This window comes from Arachis ipaensis, chromosome B7, assembly GCF_059453495.1.
Source record: "Arachis ipaensis isolate K30076 ecotype BB chromosome B7, ASM5945349v1, whole genome shotgun sequence".
NCBI classification, from domain to species: Eukaryota; Viridiplantae; Streptophyta; class Magnoliopsida; order Fabales; family Fabaceae; genus Arachis; species Arachis ipaensis.
The window spans coordinates 142,374,781-142,395,321 of record NC_142442.1 but is presented as its reverse complement, the minus strand read 5'-3'; the positions used below and the strand labels follow the sequence as shown (position 1 = coordinate 142,395,321).

At 31.2% G+C, this 20,541-nt stretch overlaps 2 protein-coding genes across 3 annotated transcripts; one reads left to right on the top strand and one right to left on the bottom strand.

The window, feature by feature from the left end:
* Nucleotides 1–234: 234 nt before the first annotated feature.
* On the bottom strand, nt 235–3,208 carry LOC107606339 (uncharacterized). The gene is made up of 7 exons (XM_088494086.1): nt 2,925–3,208; nt 2,658–2,699; nt 2,093–2,221; nt 1,581–1,822; nt 1,126–1,162; nt 744–801; nt 235–662 (listed from the first exon to the last, which is right to left on the bottom strand). The coding sequence occupies exons 1-7, from the start codon at nt 3,027–3,029 to the stop codon at nt 583–585; spliced, it is 693 nt and encodes a 230-aa protein (XP_088350212.1). The 5' UTR covers nt 3,030–3,208; the 3' UTR covers nt 235–582.
* Nucleotides 3,209–5,111: 1,903 nt separating this feature from the next.
* Nucleotides 5,112–8,038, top strand: LOC107608506 (putative pectin methylesterase CGR3). Of its 2 annotated transcripts, none has more exons than XM_016310277.3 (7): nt 5,112–5,253; nt 5,413–5,562; nt 5,671–5,710; nt 5,801–5,842; nt 6,756–7,130; nt 7,417–7,472; nt 7,610–8,038. In XM_016310277.3, exons 2-7 carry the CDS (start codon nt 5,464–5,466, stop codon nt 7,760–7,762), a joined length of 765 nt encoding a protein of 254 aa, XP_016165763.1. In that variant the 5' UTR covers nt 5,112–5,253; nt 5,413–5,463; the 3' UTR covers nt 7,763–8,038. The 2 variants fall into 2 exon arrangements, with proteins under 2 accessions (XP_016165763.1, XP_016165764.1); XM_016310278.3 differs by having other exon boundaries at nt 5,120–5,253; nt 5,362–5,562; nt 7,610–7,985.
* Nucleotides 8,039–20,541: the final 12,503 nt, after the last annotated feature.

Below are 20,541 nucleotides of genomic sequence, written 5' to 3'. Positions count from 1 at the left end.
GCTGCCTACAATTCCAGAATTTCTTCGTACAATCTAAACTTCCAACGCAGATCTATTTTCTTAAAGATTTGTCAGATTCTACTTACTCAAGGGGAAGAAACAGAATGACTTTCCAATCAATTCGATTTACATGTATATGTAGTAAATCGAATCCATTCAATTCGGTTTACCTATGGGCTACTCATAGTAAATCGAATCAATTGAATTCAATTTATATAAATATGCAAATAAGACATCCATGAACCACATTTGCATTCAGGACATTCATGTAAAATTGAATCTCATTTGTTCACGTCATTTGCCCAACAGAAATGCTCTCTGATTATGTAATAATATATGCCTACTTACAAAGGAAGTAAAATTATTTTTACGCACACAACCTCCTCCTCAGAATCTAAACCATGTTACGTGGGCACTGCATGTCCGATTGGAATTCCAATCAATTAAATACACACCTCTTCTATGAATTACAAGAGCCAAAAAAAAAAACCCTATTCTGAAATTGCAGCTGAAAATTTAGTGCACAGTATTTTAGCTTGATGTTATTAAAAATACCTTGCATCCTTTCAAGTCCCAGGACAATTACATACTCCCATTCTTACGTTCATGTTTTATGGCCTCGTATGAAGTCATCACTTCTTTGAATTTAGCCTCAGCAGCTTCTGCAAGATTTTCACATTCACATACCTGTGATTAGAGCCATGGTCTTAGATTGATCCTACACAGATAAGTTGGTCACCTACCTCTATTATCCTGGTTCTGATCAGGATGATGCTCTTTTGCCTTTGTCCTAAATGCTGTCTGCAAATGAATAGGGAAGTTTTAGAAATGAATTGAGACATTTAAGGTAACATATTTACAGAGTACAGAGTACAGTGAGTTTCTAAGATTGACATTAGAATTGAAGTCATGCAAACACCTAGCATGAATAAAAATTACAAGCTCTCTATGTAGAGAAGACAGCAGTTGATAAATGTAAAGAATCTAAAAATAAAATATGATGAAACATCCATTCCATGAAGACGAGCGTGATGGATATAGTAAGTAGCTGATAAAATCAAGCACACCACTAACATTAATATCCTAGCATTAGCAATATAAGCTCATGCCAAAAGAAAAAGTCACCTTAATCTCATCATCTGAGTATGGAGTTCTTCTAAACCTGATCCATAAAAGGGAAAGTTAAATTTTAATGGTCAATGGTAGTAATACAGAAGAATAACGACTCACAGATACTGATCTTGAAAATCTCAACTATTAGCAGATATCAAAATATAACAGTTGTTTAAGACTTGGTCTGTGAACACACAGCAATTAAACTGAGATTGGTCCTCACTGACTTTTCCTGGTTCATAGTACTTATAAAGATGTACTAACCCATATAACCATTTTGTTATCAGTGTAACCATAAAAAATTTTCTTCCTCCCACCAAAACTCTCATAATTTTTCTAAACTATAACAAGAACTACTACCTTGTAGTTCCTTCAGCAATATAAGTAAATAACTATTATAAGGAAAAAACCGCGTCCCCCTGAAACTACATCTTACATGGGCCAGTATCTAAGACTTCTGTGAGTACCTGTCAAGACCCAAAACTGAGTAGTGATGCGATAACGCATAGCTTCCACTCTCTCGAGGAGCTTCTCGATAATTTGTCCTCCAATTATGATCTTTGAAGGATGTATCAGTCTTCCAATACCAATCTTCTCTCTGGAAATTCTGATGATACGCACCAGGTCCACCGTCCTTCCAGCTTTCATAGCTTCTTCTGTATTTATTTCTTTCTCTGTTAAACACATTTTGCATACGCCTTATTCGTTCCTACAGTTACAAATAAAACCAGATTAAAAATATTAACTACTGGCTCAAGCTGCAATGTATAGGACAACCAGCCAACTGATACTTAAGCAAGTTAAAATTTGCATCTATTTCCGGTTTATTACCAAGCAATAAAACTTGTTTCTTCACAAATTATTGTGACTCAGACTAAACATTTTTTATAAAATAAATATCTTAATATCTCAAATTTGAACAAGACAAAGCGCAGTTTATACAGAAGGAGAACTTGAGTATGAAAGAAAAACAACTCACCACTCTTTCCATCTCCTCCTCATACTCTTCTTGCATCCGTTTATTGTGTCTCCTCCATGCTTCTTCCTGAAACGCTGTTCGGAAAGAACCGCCACTCCTTCCTTTCCCTGACGATTGTGACCTGGACCACTACAACAAAGGGATCAAAAGCATACAAGATCAGTTTCAGTGTGGAATAAAATAAAATCCTAAGGTCCTAGTACAAGTACAACCAAATAATCTAAAATACAAAGACAAATGCACAATTTAATGCTTCCTCTGTTTCGAAATAACTTTTTCTTTGAATAAACTGAGAAGAGTATTTGAAAATTGCATCCTTATATGTTAATTTTCAAATGTATTAATTTAGTCAAAGAATCATTTATTTTTATATGGAGGGATACAACACAGATGAACAAGCTTTTTTGCAGTAGGAAAAACGAATTGATTCGCCAATAAGGCAATAACTCATCCAATCATTATAATGTACAATCAAACATCAAAATGCATTTATCTTCACTCTAGTAAACTGATGCAGCAACAAGTTTATCTCTACAAAGTAACGAAATACAAACGAGCTAAATACCTGCAAATAGAACCAATCAACAGTCCTCCGCAGCTGACCAACCTGCAAAATAACTCTTCAACCATCATGCAAAACGATAACACCAAACATCGAAACGTTTCGCAAAACAGAATTATCCAAATCCACATCTCTAAGGCCACAAGCATCACGAGGAACAAGTAAAGGAACACACTCAACTGAATCTAAACCTAAGATCGATTGCGAAAAAGGAAAACATAGGGGCACAGTTGAAATTGGAAGAGGGAGAGAGGAATGCGGAAAACTCACGGCAAAAGTAGTGGCGGTGGCGCCAATTAGGGCGAATAGGAAAATTCCCCAAAGCTTGGGACCTTCTTCGCCTTTGTCTTTGTCTTTCCCTGCTTCCTCCTTCATCTCTCTTCCTTCCGATCAACGATTCTTCTTCTTCCACATATCCTTCTCTGCTATCTTCGCTCGCTTTTATTCTTCTCTCTTTCTTTCACCGACTTGTAAAATTGCAGTTCAAACTTGCAAAACCTCTTTTAGTTTCACCTACTCTTTTAACGGATGAGCCCAAGAAGATAGGGGTGTTCAATTTCAACTCCAACCAGATTTAAATTAAATCGGTGGTTCAATTTAATTCAGATAGAAAATCAATTAAAACGGCACTAATTTAAATTTGATTGGATTTTATTTTGTAATTGAATTAAATTTTAGATTTATTTTTTATAATTAATCCAATTCAATTTAAATTGTACAATATGTTATAATATTTTTATTTTATTATTATATTTACAATTATATTTATAATATGTTCAATTTATTATATATTTTTATATTATTTATATATTATTATTATTTAATAAATATTTTATATTTAAAATATTTTTTATTTATTTATTTTAACTAATTTATAATTTTATTTTTATTGTTATGTTATATTATGGTTGATTTTTTAATTAATTTATAATTTTATTATATATATTTAATTTTTTAATTTATAAAACCGCAAATTTAATCTAATTCAAACCGCTTGAAATTGAATCATCCAATCCAGCACCACAAATAAAATTAGTGTTTAGATCGGATGAATTTTTAACTCAAAACGAATTTAAACCGCACTGCGAATACCCTACATGAAGTTACTTCGCATCGCGATCAATAAATTTTCACCTTCTAGTAGGGCTGAAAGTGAGCCGAGCTGAGCCGAGCTAAACTAAGCTCAAATTCGGCTCACGAAAATTAAGCTTGGCTCACGACTTGACTCATTAACAATCAAGCCTATTTTGCAAGCTCAAGCTCAGCTCAACGAAAGCTCACGAGCTGGCTCGAGCTCACGAGTAGGCTCAAATAATAGGAATATAATCTAAAATTCTATATCAATAAATTATAACTTATATATATATATATATATATTAAAAAATATTAAAAAAAGATAAATTTTATATATGGTCTATCTATCCATTATAAATTTATTTATGTCCTACATTAAAATTATATATAAAAAATGACTATAAAAAATTACTATTAAAATTATATATATATTAAATTATTAATACGCATATTCTATATGCATTTAATCTATACTTTTAATATTATATATATAATCGAGCCAACTCACGAGTTAATGAGTTAAGCTTATCCAAGCTCAAACTCGGCTCATTTAATTTATGAGCTCAATTTCAAGTTCAAGCTCGACTTACCAGTTCACGAGTTTAACTTATTGAACTATTAATGAGTCGAGTTCAAGCTAGCTCATGAGTTGGCTTGACTCACTTTCAACCCTACCTTCTATTACCTCTCTTCATTGTTGTTTTTGGGGCCACAACTATTGGGCCGAGATGAATAGCTTAACGAATCAAGGGAGGCCCACATAAAGCCCATATATAAATCCAATGGTTGGGCATTGTTGGCTAGTAGATACTTACTTGTTACAACTTATAAGTACAAAGCACCTCCTGACAAAAAAAAAAGAGTACAAAGCACCTAACAACCGACAAGCGACAATTGAAGTATCAGTGTATCACCTATTTTTAAGTGCGTTCGAACTATAATAATAATAATAATAATAATAAAAAAAAAAAAAAAATAAAGTGTATAATGTAATGTGCGCTCCTTTGGTAAAGCATAGCAGAACAATAAAAAAAAATTACATACATTATTTTTCTGTACAACTTTTGTGTTGTAAATATTTTATTTTTATATTAAAAATAATAGTTTAATTTTAAAATTTTACACATTCATTCAATTAAATTTATGTATTTAGATAAAATTTTAATTAATTAATTAAAAATGAATTATTTTATTAACATAAAAATATAATTAATTATCTGCATAAAATTATTTTATGTTTATAATGTATAAAAACTAAATTAAATAATTGATAAAAAGGATATTCTTGTACTGTATAAATTTATTTTCATATTAAAAATATCAATATAAAATAATAAAAAAATTATATTGAAGTGAATACCAACTCATTCACTAATTCTCAATGTCATATAGCATTCTCTAAATTGCGAGTGTGTTTGGAGAGGACAGACAAAACGCGCTAAATTGAGATCTAACTTCCAAGGCTCTGCTTCTGAGACTGAAAGCGTTTGGCATAATAATGCACGTCCCGCAACAGGGTTAGCTGGTAAGATGACACCCTTGTACGGATCCATAATAATAATGAACCAGCTTCCTATGGAGCTGTGTAATGCAACCTTCAATCACTTATTTATTTTCATTCTTTTTGACGTAGTTGCCACGCACGCTTCTATTTCTATACGCACCTGATCTGCGTCTTTTGCAGATTACCGATTAAACATTCAGAACTCTGAGTTGATATTATCTTCAGAAAGAGATGTCGCGGAGACCGGTGAATCCATCTCGCGGAAGTGGATTGTTTTCATCTTCCAAATCAAAGTCTTCGCCAGTTTTGTCGGTTGGCCTCATAGTCCTGGTAAGTGGTAATTACATTAGCGTAGTGATGGAGGTTATATGTATATATATATATAATTTGTTTCTTTTCTTTTTCTTTTAATAGCTATTGTTTTTGTAACTTGTGTAGGGAGGTCTTTTTCTCGTTTTCTATTTACACAAGGGCTCAGGTTTGTTTCTCACTTCAATACAGATATTGCTTTCCTATTTTATGCGCATATGGCAGTTACTATAAGCTACATTTCTTTCTCCTTCTATAGGTGGATCTGGTAGCCGTTTAGAGTCTGTTAACAGAGTCGAAGGTAATAACTGTTGTTTCTTTTTCTCCTTTTTCTTCTAAGCCATTGAACATACAAAAATGCTATTCATACACCAAAATCAGTCACCAATGTATTTGTGTATAAGGGAAAAGTCTAGAGGGCCAGCAACTTTGTTAAATTCTAACCAGCATGTAACCAGCAAAGAAAAGTAAGCCATTGGATGAAATCTCACACCAATCTCACACCATTAAAACCATTATTGATGGCTATTTGATGGCTACAAATCACAAAAGTTGCTGGCCCCCTAGCATTCCTCTTACATGTGTAGTTTAATTTATTTTCAATGTGTATTTGTATGTGGCTGATTTTGATAGCTGATTTTAGTATGTACATAGCCATTAAATGTGTCGCATATGATTTTTCTTTTTCCTTTTATTATTGGTTGTGTGACCTTTGCGGAAAACTAAACATTTTCATAGTTAAGGACCACTTAAGGTTACGTCCTGCCCATTGATGAATGTCTCTTAACTCAATATCATTTCATTAACTTTTTTACAAACTCATTATGCTTTAAGAAGTGCATCACTCTAGTTAGCAATTGTTTTAGGATAGCAGTTTCCTTTTGTTAGTTTCAACTAAGACAATTGTTTCTGGTTTAGTGCATAAGAGATTAATTATAGTTGATTATTTCATACTTAATATGAACAGTATAAAGATGTTACCTAAGTTGATGGCCTTATCTGGATTTCATGTAACCAAGTGTTTCTCCTAATGTGCTATGCATTGGGTTGCTTCAGTGATCTGCATTTTGTTTTTGTAGTAGTCCTGTTTTATGATAATAGCATTGTTATTATACCCTAAGGAAGAATCATGTGGATGAACTCAGTAATCTTTGCTACTCTAATTTTTTTTCACTTCTATTTTGAAATGACACATATTTTTTTTCCAAATGCAGGTGAGTATTTATGTACTGATGAGGTCCAACGAGCAATTCCGATTTTGCAGAAAGCATATGGGGACAACCTACATAAAGTATTACATGTTGGACCTGATACTTGCTATGTGGTATCTAAATTGCTGAAAGAGGAAGAAACTGAAGCCTGGGGTGTAGAACCATATGACATAGAGGATGCTGATAGTAATTGCAAAGGACTAATCCGCAGAGGCATTGTTCGCGTGGCCGATATCAAGTTCCCTCTTCCATACAGGCCAAAATCTTTCTCTCTTGTAATTGTTTCAGATGCCCTTGATTTCTTGTCTCCTAGATACCTTAACAAGACTCTTCCAGATTTAGCAAGGGTATCAGGAGATGGCATTGCTATATTTACTGGTAAGTGCACTTAACTAGTTTGTATTTGTCAAAATTCCTTTTCTGTTAAAACAGAATTAAGTAACTTAGCTCTAAAAGTAGAATATGTTATCTTCAGAGTTGTTTATATGTTGAAGATAGTGTCCTGTATAATATTTAGCATATATGAAAAATCATACATTTTAGTCTTTCTTGGTGGAATTGTTTGTGTATTTGAATTTTTTAGCTTAGAAGAAAATAATATTATGGACCTTTTATTAGCATGTTGGCATCTATATCTGATAAATGATAATATTTGTAAATATAGGTCTTCCAGGCAACCAAAAGGCTAAGGTTGCAGATGTTTCTAAATTTGGAAGAGCAGTAAGTACATTTTATTGTTATTTGCGGTTTTCTTGCTGCATCATTATCACTTATAGATCTGATTGAATGTTTGTGTAAAACATTTTAATGCTGTAAATTATGGATAACAAATACTAACGGATTTGCATTTGGTTCAGGCTAAGATGAGGAGTTCATCCTGGTGGGTTAAGTTTTTCCAACAAATTAACTTAGAGGAAAATGAAGCTGCTACCAAGAAGTTTGAACAGGCTTCAAAACAGGGTTCTTACGTTCCAAGATGTCAGATATTCCACCTCAAGTCTCTCAGTTAACTTAATTACAACATGGTTCATTTGTAGAATTGAGGCTCCCGATGGATGCTTCTTCCACCGTTTTATATCTAATAGTCTTTCTTCTTTGAAAGCAATTCAATTCTTTGTTATTTATTGGTCATAGATGTTGTAGCTTTTTGTTGTTGAATGTAATAGGTTTCTATTGTTTGAAATACCGCACCTTGTGGTAAAGGATGAAACAGTTAATTTATCGGTTGAATTATTAGGGGTGTGTTTGGCAAAGAGAAAAAACACTTTACAACTTGAATGTTTCAATTTTTGGTTTGGTTCCGCTACGTTACCAATAGCATATCTGCCAACTTCTGCCAACTCTTATTTATAATTGTGTTTCATAGAAGTGTGTTCGTGGATGTGTCTAATAAAAATATCTTTTTTATAGCTGTGTTTAATAGAAGTGTCTTTATAGATATATTTTCTGGATGTGTCTCTTTATATATGTATTTAAAATATATTAATTATTAGACACATCTACGAACACACTTCCATGAAACACAATTATAAATAAGAGTTGGCAGAAGTTGACAGATAATATGTTGGTACCCTATACTTTTCCTTTTTGGTTTGGTTAATTTTCTTCTCTATAAACGTAGAAGTAATTTTGTTCACAAAACCACGTTTACAATTTCAGCTTCTACGTTTTACTAAGGAGCTTTTGCCATTGACATTCAACATTTATTTTTTTTTACTAACTTTATCTTTTATACATATTATTGTATTATTTATAAAATTCTTATTATTTCTCTTTATATGAACTTTTTTTTATTATTTATTATTTATATTTTTTATTAATTTTTTGTTTCACATTATATATTTTTATAATTGTAATTTTTGTAAATTATATTTATTATTATCTTTTTATAATATAATTTATTAATCCCATTAGATAAAATAAATTAAATAAAATAATAATAATAATAATAATAATAATAATAATAATAATAATAATAATTGTAACGTACTAAAAAAAGTACTAAAAATACTAAAAATATACTATATAAAAACATATAAAAAAAAAATATAAATTACAAAAAGTATTATTAGTTGTTAACAAAAATACCCCAAATTTCAAAAAAAATCCGGTCTTAATTTTTTTTATAAGGGGGTATTTTTGTAATTTTTTTGCCAAAATCCAACTTTTCCCAACCCAACTTACAAAAGTATGAAGATGAAAGTTGAGTGTTTTGGATTATATTTATGTTGTTTTGGAGACAATATTTATAATTATGTTTTGGATTATGTTTATTTTGTTTTGGAGAGAATATTTATAATTATGTTTTGGATGAAAATTTAGTTTATAATTATGTTTATTAGATATTTATAATTACAAAGACTTTAATGTTTGTGAATATAAAAAATATAATTTTTATACCTTTAGAAATTATAAATTTATTAATATGGTTGTGAAATTATATATATTATTTAATAGTTAATAGTTAAAAAATAAAAAATAGGAACTTTGGCGGGCTTACCCCGCCAGCCCGCAGTTAGCGCGGGATGGGGTGGGATTCTAGGACCGTCTCATTAGGTGGGGCGGGACGAATTTCCCCGCTTGCCACCCCTACCCCCACGTTCTTAATATTAGGTGTTGAAAAGTAATAATCAACGAATCATTTTAGCTTTTAACACTCTTAACAGAAAAGTTCAAAGTTTATAAATTATTATCCTAATAATGTTAATAAATTTCCATCCATATTCTTTTTTTTTTTTGTGTTTTGTAATCAGAACATATTAATACTCTTTTTTTTTGAAATTAAAGTTAAAGTTTATATATTTAAGATTGTGTTCTTGTAGAGGTTGGCCGGTGTATAGCTCGTCCGCCAGTGAATATTTGTAAGTTTTCCGTCAAGATGAGTTATACGTCGGCAATGAGAGAACAAAGGGGTGGGTACCTGCAAAAGGCACTCCGACGCTAAAGTCAGTAAGTGAGTAATGAACTTTGCATAATGCAATGTGTCAAATAAACGTTTTACCTCCCTTTTATATTTTGGGATGAAGCATCAGCAGTTATACTCTCAATAATTCGCATTAATGGAGAGTAATTAGCATATCAGGATGTTACAATATTTCTTTTGGTACCCGTTATTGATAACTGATCTATAAGTCTATAACTATATTACCGAGTTATAGCATTAAGGATGAGTTATAATAGCCATATCACATAACTGATCTATAACGTATACTGCCGAATTATAGCATTAAGGACGAGTTATAGCGGCTATATCAGGTTGATTACGTTATATAGCATAATGCTAGGGGAAAAAAAATTCAAACTTGTTTTATTTAACATACATTAATTCTAACAACAATTAATGAATGCTAAATAAGATAAGTTTTGGTTAATTTTGACTTTTTTTTACCAAACATTTTCGTTACCTAAATGGTTTTAAGTCCGCACAAAAGACAAAAATTCTGCTAGACCATTACGTTATTAATAATACGATTTTATTAAATCTTTATAACATGAATCAGATAAAATATTGTGCTAAGTTTAGGTCGTTGTTAGGAAGTAACATGCTGTTAGACTCGAATACAGTGTCAACTCGAATAAGATAAAGTGCATATACACATCCGGTGAGGGTTCAATTGCTCAATTCCATATGTCCATCTTTAATCATTGCTTATCTTGCAAGTTTGTGAACTCTTTTGAATAACTCAATTCAGTTGTGAATGTGCTTTGATATGATTGATTTAGCCCTTGATTGTGCATATATGATCTTTTGAAAATTTTCACACACACGCACGCACGCACACAGAGAGTAATTAGAATAGCTAGACGCATGTAGGTAGCTTGCATTTAGATAGGTTGCATTTGAATAAATTGATTATCCTTTTTGTCTTTCTTGAACTTAGCATGAGGACATGCTAATGTTTAAGTGTGGAGAGATTGATAAACCACTATTTTATGGTTTATTTTGTATTGAATTGAGTGGATTCTGTCAATTATTCTCCCACTTATTCATGTAAATTGCATGTTTTTAAGTTTCCTTCCTAATTTTATGCTATGATTGAAAACATGCTTCTTTGACCTTAAAATTGCTAATTTATAATCTTCTCTTATTACCATTCGATGCCGTGATATGTATGTAAGTGTTTTCAGGTTTTATAGGACAAGAATGGCTTAGAGGATGGAAAAGAAGCATGCCAAAGTGGAAGAAACACAAGAAATTGAGGATTTGAGAAGCTGGAGCCGACATGCACGCATGGACGACGCGTACGCGTGACTGGTGCAGCAGACAAATGACGCGCATGCGTGGATGACGCGTACGCGTGGCCAGTTCAATATCCATCGACGCGTACGTGTGGCTGACGCATACGCGTGACAAGCGTCACGTGCCTCAATTACGAGAAAACGCCGGGGACGATTTCTGGGTTGCTTTTGACCCAGTTTCAGGCCCGAAAATGAGGACAAGAGGCTGCAAAGTGAAGCTGGAAGAATCATGAAATTCACTATTCATTCATTCACAATTTTAGGTTTTAGATGTAGAATTCTAGAGAGAGAGATAGGTTTAGAGTTTCTTTTTCCAATTTCTCCTTAGGTTTAGGTTTCAGTCTTATTTTAATTTAGTTTTCTCTTACTTTTATTTGTTCTAACACTTTAGTTATCTACTTCTCTTATTGATTCCTTTATTTTGCTAATTTAGTTTATGAGTTCATGTGCTACTCTCAATTTTCATCAATACAATTTATATTTCATATTTCTTATTGTTCAATTGCTTTGTTATTGTTATTTCTTTGCTTTGGTTAGTCTTAGAATTTCCTATGTCTTGTCAATCTTCTATGTTTTTATTTTATACCTTCCAAGTGTTTGATAAAATATTTGGGTGGATTTTAATTTAAATTTTTATGTTCTTGACTTGGATTGATTAATTAGAGACTCTTGAGTTATCAAAATTCTCTTGTTGATTGGTAATTGAAGATTGCCGGTTAGCTTGAACTTCACTAAATCTAGTCTCTCCTTATGAGTTGACTAGGACTTGTGAACTCAAGTTGATTGTATGCACTTGACTTTCCTTCATTTGTTAGAGGTTAACTAAATGAAGGCAATTTATATTTACAATCACAATTGACGATGATAATGAGGATATGATTTTTAATTCTCTTTCCTTGCTAAGAGTTTTCTTAGTTATTAGTTTATTTTCTTACCATTTTACTTTCTTATTTCTTATTACAAAACCCAAAAATATACTTTCCATAGCCAATAATAAACTACACTTTCATGCAATTCCTTTGAGAGACGACCCGGGGTTTAAATACTTCGATTAATTTTATTGAGTTTGCTTAATTGAAAAACAATTTAAACGTTAACCGAGGATAATTTATTGGTTTAGAACTATACTTGCAACGCGATATTTTTGTGAAATTCTTTACCGACAATTTTCCTTCGTCAGCCTACGGGGTTGGGTAGCTCAAGTTTTAAGCATCTAGCTAGAGAGAAAGCCAAGGAAAAGTAAAGAATAAAAATGGGTTAGATATTATTGTTAATAGGCAATGGAGAAGGACTAGGTAGATGTTAAACATATGGGTCATTAGATCATCACATTAACATTGGTAATGGAAGGTGATGTCTTTTATGTGGTTAGTAATTATGCACAAGTTGGTTTGGAAGAACACCATATGATGTCTTTTATGTGGTTAGCAATTATGCACAAGTTGATTTAGAAAAACACCATAAAACATGGTTTTGAAAAGATCCAGCAAGTTTATTTGAAGGTATACCTTTTCGAAATAAAATATATTGAGAGGAGACTTAAACGAATATGTGGAAAAAGGATGAAGACAGATACAAATAAAGGTCATAGCTTTGAAATAATGAAAGCATATTGTAATAAAACTATTTTAGACTTCTGTTCAACTTTTAAGTTTGTTATAGTGAATACTTTTTTTAAGAAGTAAGATGAACATTTTATAACTTACAAGAGTAAAGTGACAAATTCTTAATTTAATTTCTTTTTTTTTTAAGAAAATTTGCACAAAAATGTACTAATTGTAAAATTACTTTAGAGAGAATTTGACCACCCAACATAGGGTGTTTATTATAAATTTGTGTCTAGCTAAAAGTGAGGAGTTGTTGTCAAAAAAAAAAAATCTTAGAATCAAATAGGGACAGATGAAAGGTAAAAAAGTAATAGATGAAGAACAAGATATGATGGGTGTTCTCATGAAAGTGGATCGCTGTATAGCTCGTCTGCTGGTGAATAACTAAGAGCCTTCTGTCGAGATGAGTCATACTTCAGCAGCAGGAGAATAAAGGAGTAGATACCTACAAAAGGCACTCTGATGCTCAAATTAGTGAATGTATCATAAGATCTGTATTGCTATTGTGTTTTAAATATATGTCTTACCTCCCTTTTATATTTGAGATGAAGTATCAAATGTTATACTTCTGAGTAATTTGTCTTAATGGAGAATAATGATATATTGGAGTGTTTCGATATTTGTTTTGATGTCTGTTATTGATGATAATCAATATATAGCGTGTATAGCCGAATTATAACGTGTAACCGAGTTATAACAGTCACATCATAGCCCCCAAGCTTGACTTAGTGATATTTTGATGAAATAGGTTGGGCTTTTATTGATGAGTTATAACTCGGCTTTTTGATTTATAGACATGAATCCCCCAATTCAACAAGTTTTATCAAAATAAACATAAATGGAGGAATGAGCAAATATATATATGCATTTATTGTTGCATTAAATTAAGCATTGTTTGATGATAAATGGCAATCATAGATTTAATAAATATTGTGATCTTCTGGTTTTTTTAGTCTCGGTGTGCTAGTTTCAGTCTTTCAAGAATTTAAGTGTTGTGTTGCATTCTTGATTATTATTTCTTTTTGAACGAATAATATTCTTTTTGAATTTGTTTGAGTTATAGACAAATTATTATAAAAAATTGTAAAACTTTGAATTTTGTTAGTTTAAAAATTATTAAATTTAAATATTTAAAATTATATATTAAATTTTCAAACAATTTTTTTAAGAAAAAGTTAAAATTAAAATTTACCGTCGGATTGACCGAGAGAAAAATCCGACGGTAACAAGCTTCAGAATTTTGCGAATTAAAAGTTTATATCTGCCGCTAAATTTGTTGGTAATTAGCGGCGGACGAAAAAATCAGTCGTTATATAATTACCGGCGAGGTTTATACCGTCAGATTTTCAGCGCTAAATCTAATGGTAAGCAGGTTACTGACAAATTTTTTTAGTAAATCCGCCAGAATTTTTTTAGTAAATCCGCCAATAAATCCGGCGGTATACGACGACTTTCTTGTAGTGTCCAGAGCAAAGGTCAGATCGTGCTGAATGTTGTATCAAGTGGTGTTGCATCTCTTCTCATTCCCAACGGTGCACCACCCATTCAAGGTTTTTTTTTTTTTTTTTTGTCTAGCCCATTCAAGGTTTAAAATACGTCTAGATATAAACGAGGACTCCATATGCTAAACAAACTGATCATATAGGATGAGGCACCAATACTAAACAAACTCTGTTACGAATCACTTGACAAATGCTTGTGCGACATACTTAGGTTCGAGCTTTACTACAACCCAGAGTTACCGTTCACAAGAAAAGTGATTGTGTTAGGGGGAGGCTTTAGATAGATGCTACTTGTAATTCCCATGGGATCACGATAAGACATTATGCATGCTTCAATCAACTCTTCCTATTTGTCCCAGTACTGCCAAGTTCTTATTCTTACTGAAAACATGCGACTAACAATTGGAACTGATGTATTAGAAAAACACAATATTAAGGCTTTTGCAGAATGGCTACTGCACATTGGTGATGGTATGGCAAGTAGGAGTGGCAATGGGTATGGTAGGGTAGGGTTTGGATCCAACCCTAACTCTATCCGCGGGTTATAGAAAAGATACACTATTATTATATAACTTGATAATAATTTAAAATAGAACTGACTTTTATATAAAAAAAATTAAATTAGTAATTAATGATTTCTTTTAGTGGCTAAAGATCTTTTGTATTTAGTGAGAGGTCTTTAATTCAACATCCACTTAAAACATATTTTTATATAAATATATAATATATACATATATAGAGTGCGGGTTGGTTGGATAGAATTGAGACTCAACCTGCACCCTACCTTACCCGCACAAGAACCCTACCCGCTGCGGATCGGGTTGGTAACCCTACCCAACCAAGTAGGATCAAATTGAGTACCCGCGAATAGGGTACATATTGCCACCCCTAATGGCAAGGGACTCAACTGATGGCGAGATTGAAGTGGAGAGTCCCGAAGATGTATTAATCGACGATAATACAAATGCATTTCATGCATTAGTGACATTTGTGTACCCAAATTTATTGACCAAGATTAATGATGTGGTATACTTTAAAAAAAGGTCAATTCTTGCACCTACGTTAAAAGTTGTGAACGAGGTCAATACATACATAATGCAACAACTAAAGAGGGAGAAAAGGACATATCTTAGCTCTGACATGTTATCTATTGAAGAAGGAAATATAGAATCTTAGTTAGAAATAATAATTATTGATGCCCTAAATACAATTAATTGTTCCGGACTTCCTCGACACCAACTCACTTTGAATGCTTTTGCTCGTAACATTGATCAAACGAGTGGCCTATGTAACGAAACAAGGTTATAAATAAGAAGCCTGGGTAATCACGTTATTGAGTGTATGACATTGACTGAAGATAAGGAAGAACGTGTGATGTTGATCCTATGCATGAACATGATTTTTAGCAATGAAGCTCTACCGTTTAAGTTTTAGCAGAGACAATTTCTCATAATTATTTCTTTTGCAATAATTATTAATAAGTCTTAGGAGTAATCATTAAGCACCGTGAAATTGTATCTACCAAAACTAGTTTTCATCTATATATAGACAATTGTACATGGTATTGTCAAGAGTCAAAACGAAGAAAAAAAAAAAAAACCTAAGAATTTTAATTCAAAATAATCCGTGAAAGCTTTCTCGCGCGAGGATAAATATCGTATATAAGAAAGTCTTTCGGTATGTTAGCTAAAAAGTTATGTATATGTTAAAAATACTCATCCGTTAATTATTTAATAAATTAAAAAGTGCCAGTTTTCTCAACTTATTGGCATGTCATGTCCGTGCAAGGCACGGGGACTTCACTAGTGTGTATAGGGGTGTATATGGCTCGACCCGGTTCGAATATTTGGTCCGGCTCCGAATATTTTAGGGGCTAATTTAGTGCGATTTCATTGGGTTTAGGGCCGGGTAAGGGTCTCAAAAATAGACCCGGTCATTATTTCGGGTCGAGTCCGAACCATAGCTCGGGTCACTCGAACTCGACCCTGTGGTCTGGTCATCATACACAATTAATATTTTGTGTTATTAGTTATGGATGATGGTTATTCTTATGTGAAATTTAAATATTGTAAACCTTAATATTTTGTGTTATTAGTCATTATAAGATTATAAGTTAATGTTTTATGTTTAAAATGCATAAGACTTTAGACTAATGCATAATATTGTGTTATTTGTATTGATTTAAATATTTGGTGTTATTAGACAATATTAGTATTGATTATGGTTATGCTTTAATTTTAGAGAAGGGTTAGTTCTTGTTATATTTTTTTAAGTGAATTTTACTATGTAAATTGTAAAATAATGGTTGAAGATTATGTGATTTTTATATGCTAAAGACCTGGTTTTTATTCGGTTTTCACCCGGCCCGAAGGTGCATAGGTTTCATCGGGTTTAGAATCGAATTAGGATTTAAAAATTAGGCCCGGTCTATATTTCGGGTCAGATCTGGGTTAAGCCAAACCCAATGTGATCCAGTCCATATACACCCCTAAATGTGTATATATATATATATATATATATATATATATATAAAAGAAATGGTTTAGTTTGCTGAGAAACCCAAAGCTCTCCAAAGTGGACGTCTCTTAGTTTGAACCACGCTTCTATCGTTTTGAATTTTTTCCAATTTCCATACTTGAACATATGGAAGTCCCACTCGACCCATATATATTAGAAAGCAAAGTTTAGAAGTCTTATAAGGAGAGGATGTCAAAAGAAATGGAAACATACATGAGAAAGACAGAGTTAAACATTAAAATAGTCTTTGAGATTAGAGTCCTACACTAAAATTATTTCTAAAATTCTAATTGCACTAATTACGTTTCTGAAATTGATAAAAGTACATCATGTTAGTCTCTAATTCATTTTTTATTAACTTGTGATATGGGACGTGGCTATTAGTAACATGTGTTACTCTATAGTTTGACCACGTGTAATGGTATAATGATGTGTTGACTAGTGACACGTGGCATGCTGATGTAGATGATTGTGTCACGTGTCACAATGCTATTTGGCCACGTGTCGCAACAATATTTGTCCACATGTCATCCATTATGTCATCATTATAGATGCACCAAATTAGTTCATTACTTTACATTAAATGACTAATTTTAATCACTGAAATTAAATGTCATACACCAAATTAGTCAATTCACCAGTTTTTTCTCATTTTTTTAAAAATTTAAAATTTTCAATATCTTAGATGCACTAATTTCAATTCTATTTTTTCACATATCGTTTAAATAAGTGTTTTTATAAAAAAATTTAATATTTTAATTTTAATTATATAATTTTTTTCTATAATAATTTAACATTAGTAAATTTTGTAATATATAAATATGTTATTATAAAAAAAATTTATATGATTGATTAGACACATTTTTTTATAAAAAATATGTGTTTTTAACAAAAAATTAAGAATTAAAATATAATTTTTTCCAATTTTTATGAAATACACGTTTCTGTTGTGTCTAAATAGGCTAGACTAAAGACACTTCAAGCACTTTCATTAGCATCTCCAACCTCTTCAATCTAGACGAAAGAGGTCGGAAATGGTAGTGGAGGTGCTTGAAATATTTTCACGTCAATTCCAAGACGGCAGTTAGGGGTACCCGCAAGAGAAAAAATATTTTATAAAAACACTTATATTTAAATAACATGCGAAAAAATAGAATTGAAATGAATGGATTCAAAGATATTGAGAATTTTGAATTTATAGAAAAAAAAGGAGAAAAAATTAGTGAAGGGACTAGTTTGGTGTACGACATTCAATTTCATGGACTAAAATGAGTCACTTAATGCAAAATGAGAGACTAATTTAGTGCATCCACAATGATGACATAATGGATGACACGTGGACGAATATTATTGCGACACATGGTACAATAGACACATGGCCAAATAACACTATGACACGTGGCACAACCATCCACATCAGTATGCCACATGTCAGTGGTTAATACATCATCATATCATTATACGTCGCCAAATCATGGAGTGACACGTGTCACTAATAACCCACGTCATCAAGCCATGGTATCACTTCGTTAATAAAAAATGGGTCAGGGACTAACGTGATGTATTTTTGTCCATCTCATAGACATAATTAGTGCAATTAAAATTTTAGAGACAATTTTAATGTACGACACCAATCATAGAGACTATTTTAGGGTTTAACTCCAAAAAGTAAAGAGAGGATGTTAACATCAGTGTGAGCTGGACCCAATCATCCAATAGGGCCTTTCTTAACTTAAGCTGAGGGTTAGTGCATTGTGGGCCAAGCGGTTTTTGCATGCGACGTACATGGATTGCAAGTTTAGCGAAGGAAGGAGAAATGAGCATTGAGTAGGGGACTAGGGACTAACATGATAGATCATTGATACATCATAGAATATAATGATGTGATTTGATTCACATCTAGTTGATTCTATTTAGTGGGACAAAATTCTAGAGTAAATAATCTCAAAAGAATAACTTATAGAATAAATATCCAAATTCAGGTGTTTATTCTTGATAAATTATTGTCGAAATTAAATGTTAGAAGGACATATTTATTTTTCAATTATGCATATATGTATTAGGTTGCCACTGATTATGGACTTTCTTAGACACAAAAGCTAGATGTCTCTGATATATAGAGCATCATGTAACTTGATGATTATGGAGTCTTTTCATACGATCCGTCAAAACTAAAAGCTACGTGGCAATGGCCCGATATGTCCATGATGTAGAACACCATGTATCTTGATGATTATGGAGTCTTTTCATACAATCCATCATAACTCTTGAGAGAGAGAGAGGCCTATACATCACTTATTTGCTTTGGAAACTAAAAAATAAGAAGGACCCATTACAAGCGAAATGCAGAAATTTACAAGTTACAAATCCTTGGGCTTAATATTGGTAGTCAAAATAAAACGCTTGGCTTACTTATTTGTGTTGAGATGTTAAAAGAATAAAATTTCTACTAAGTGAACCAACTTGAGTTGGTCGAGTGGTCAGCTCACTCGTCTGCTTAAGTAAGTGTCGGGGTTCAAATCCCGCTTTGGTCAAATCTTAATTATTTACATTTAAATTGAAAAAAGCATTGTTCCATACTCCTGAGCCATCTATTTTCCTTTACACACGGCTTATTGCAAAAGAGTTTTTTAACTTCAATAAAGTAAAATAAAATAAATTACATGAATTTCTTAAATAAAATTTTAATACATAAATTTCTAGTTTTTATATTTATATAACAAAAAAGTCTAAAAGACCAGCTACAATATAAACTAACTAAATCAACTCATTTTTATTTCTAATTTTAAAATTCGAAAAATTAGTGAAAACTTGTTTTTTTATAACGATTTATTTTACAATTAATTAACTGGAGTTGACTACTTGGTTTTATTCTTAGTTGATTCTCTATAGAAACTGTTATATAAATCGTGTTTTGAGGTTAGTTAGTAAAATATTACACCATATGGCAATTTATACTGAAAAATTATTTTACAAAATAAATATAAATCATCTTAGAGCAGTAAGTGTTCAGAGATCAACATAAATTCCAAGGTTAAGAGAGTAACATTTTTTTTTTCTAAAAACACACTTGGATAAGACGATGTGAAAATAGATAAAACACAGATACCTATCACGATTTATGTGTAAAAAAGTAAATCAACAAACAGTTAAAACTATTTATGAAAAAAATAATCTATGAATTATCATTTACTAATAAGAACAATTATAATTTAGGAGTAGAACTTTAGACATGACCAACAACAATAATATCCTCACAAAATTTTAACCATAAAATCTTAACAAAATTATATTTTATTAAACCTCCTGAATGTTTTATAAAAATTATATTATTTTCAATTAATCAAACAAAGAATTACAGTCAATCACTAATCATCGAAATTTTACTAAAAAAATATATAACTAAAAATAAATTAAGAATATATTATTTTTATGGTATAAAAATGAGGAATTTTTATTAAATAAAAAATTTTATTTACAATTTATATTATATTAATTTATTATAATAAATTATATAATTTATATTGTATCAATTTAAATTTAAGATAGAATGTGGGTTAAAGATAATAACATATAAAATAATAAATTTATTAAAGTGGGTAAAATGTATTCGATGAGTATTATAATAATAAAAGTTTGATAAATTTATTATAGATAAATTAGAGTATCTTAAACAATCAACTTAAACCTTAAAGTTTGAGTATTTTAAATAACAAATAAACTTAAACTAAAAATTAATAATTAAGTAGCTTAGTCATAGACACACTTGTAAGAGAAGTTTAAAAAGTTTTATCTTAGACAATAATAAAAAAAAAAAGTCAACAGAAACAATATATATATATATATATATATATATATATATATATATTTTGTAAAAAAAATATAAAAAAATTATTTTATGAATTGACAATACAATTATTATCA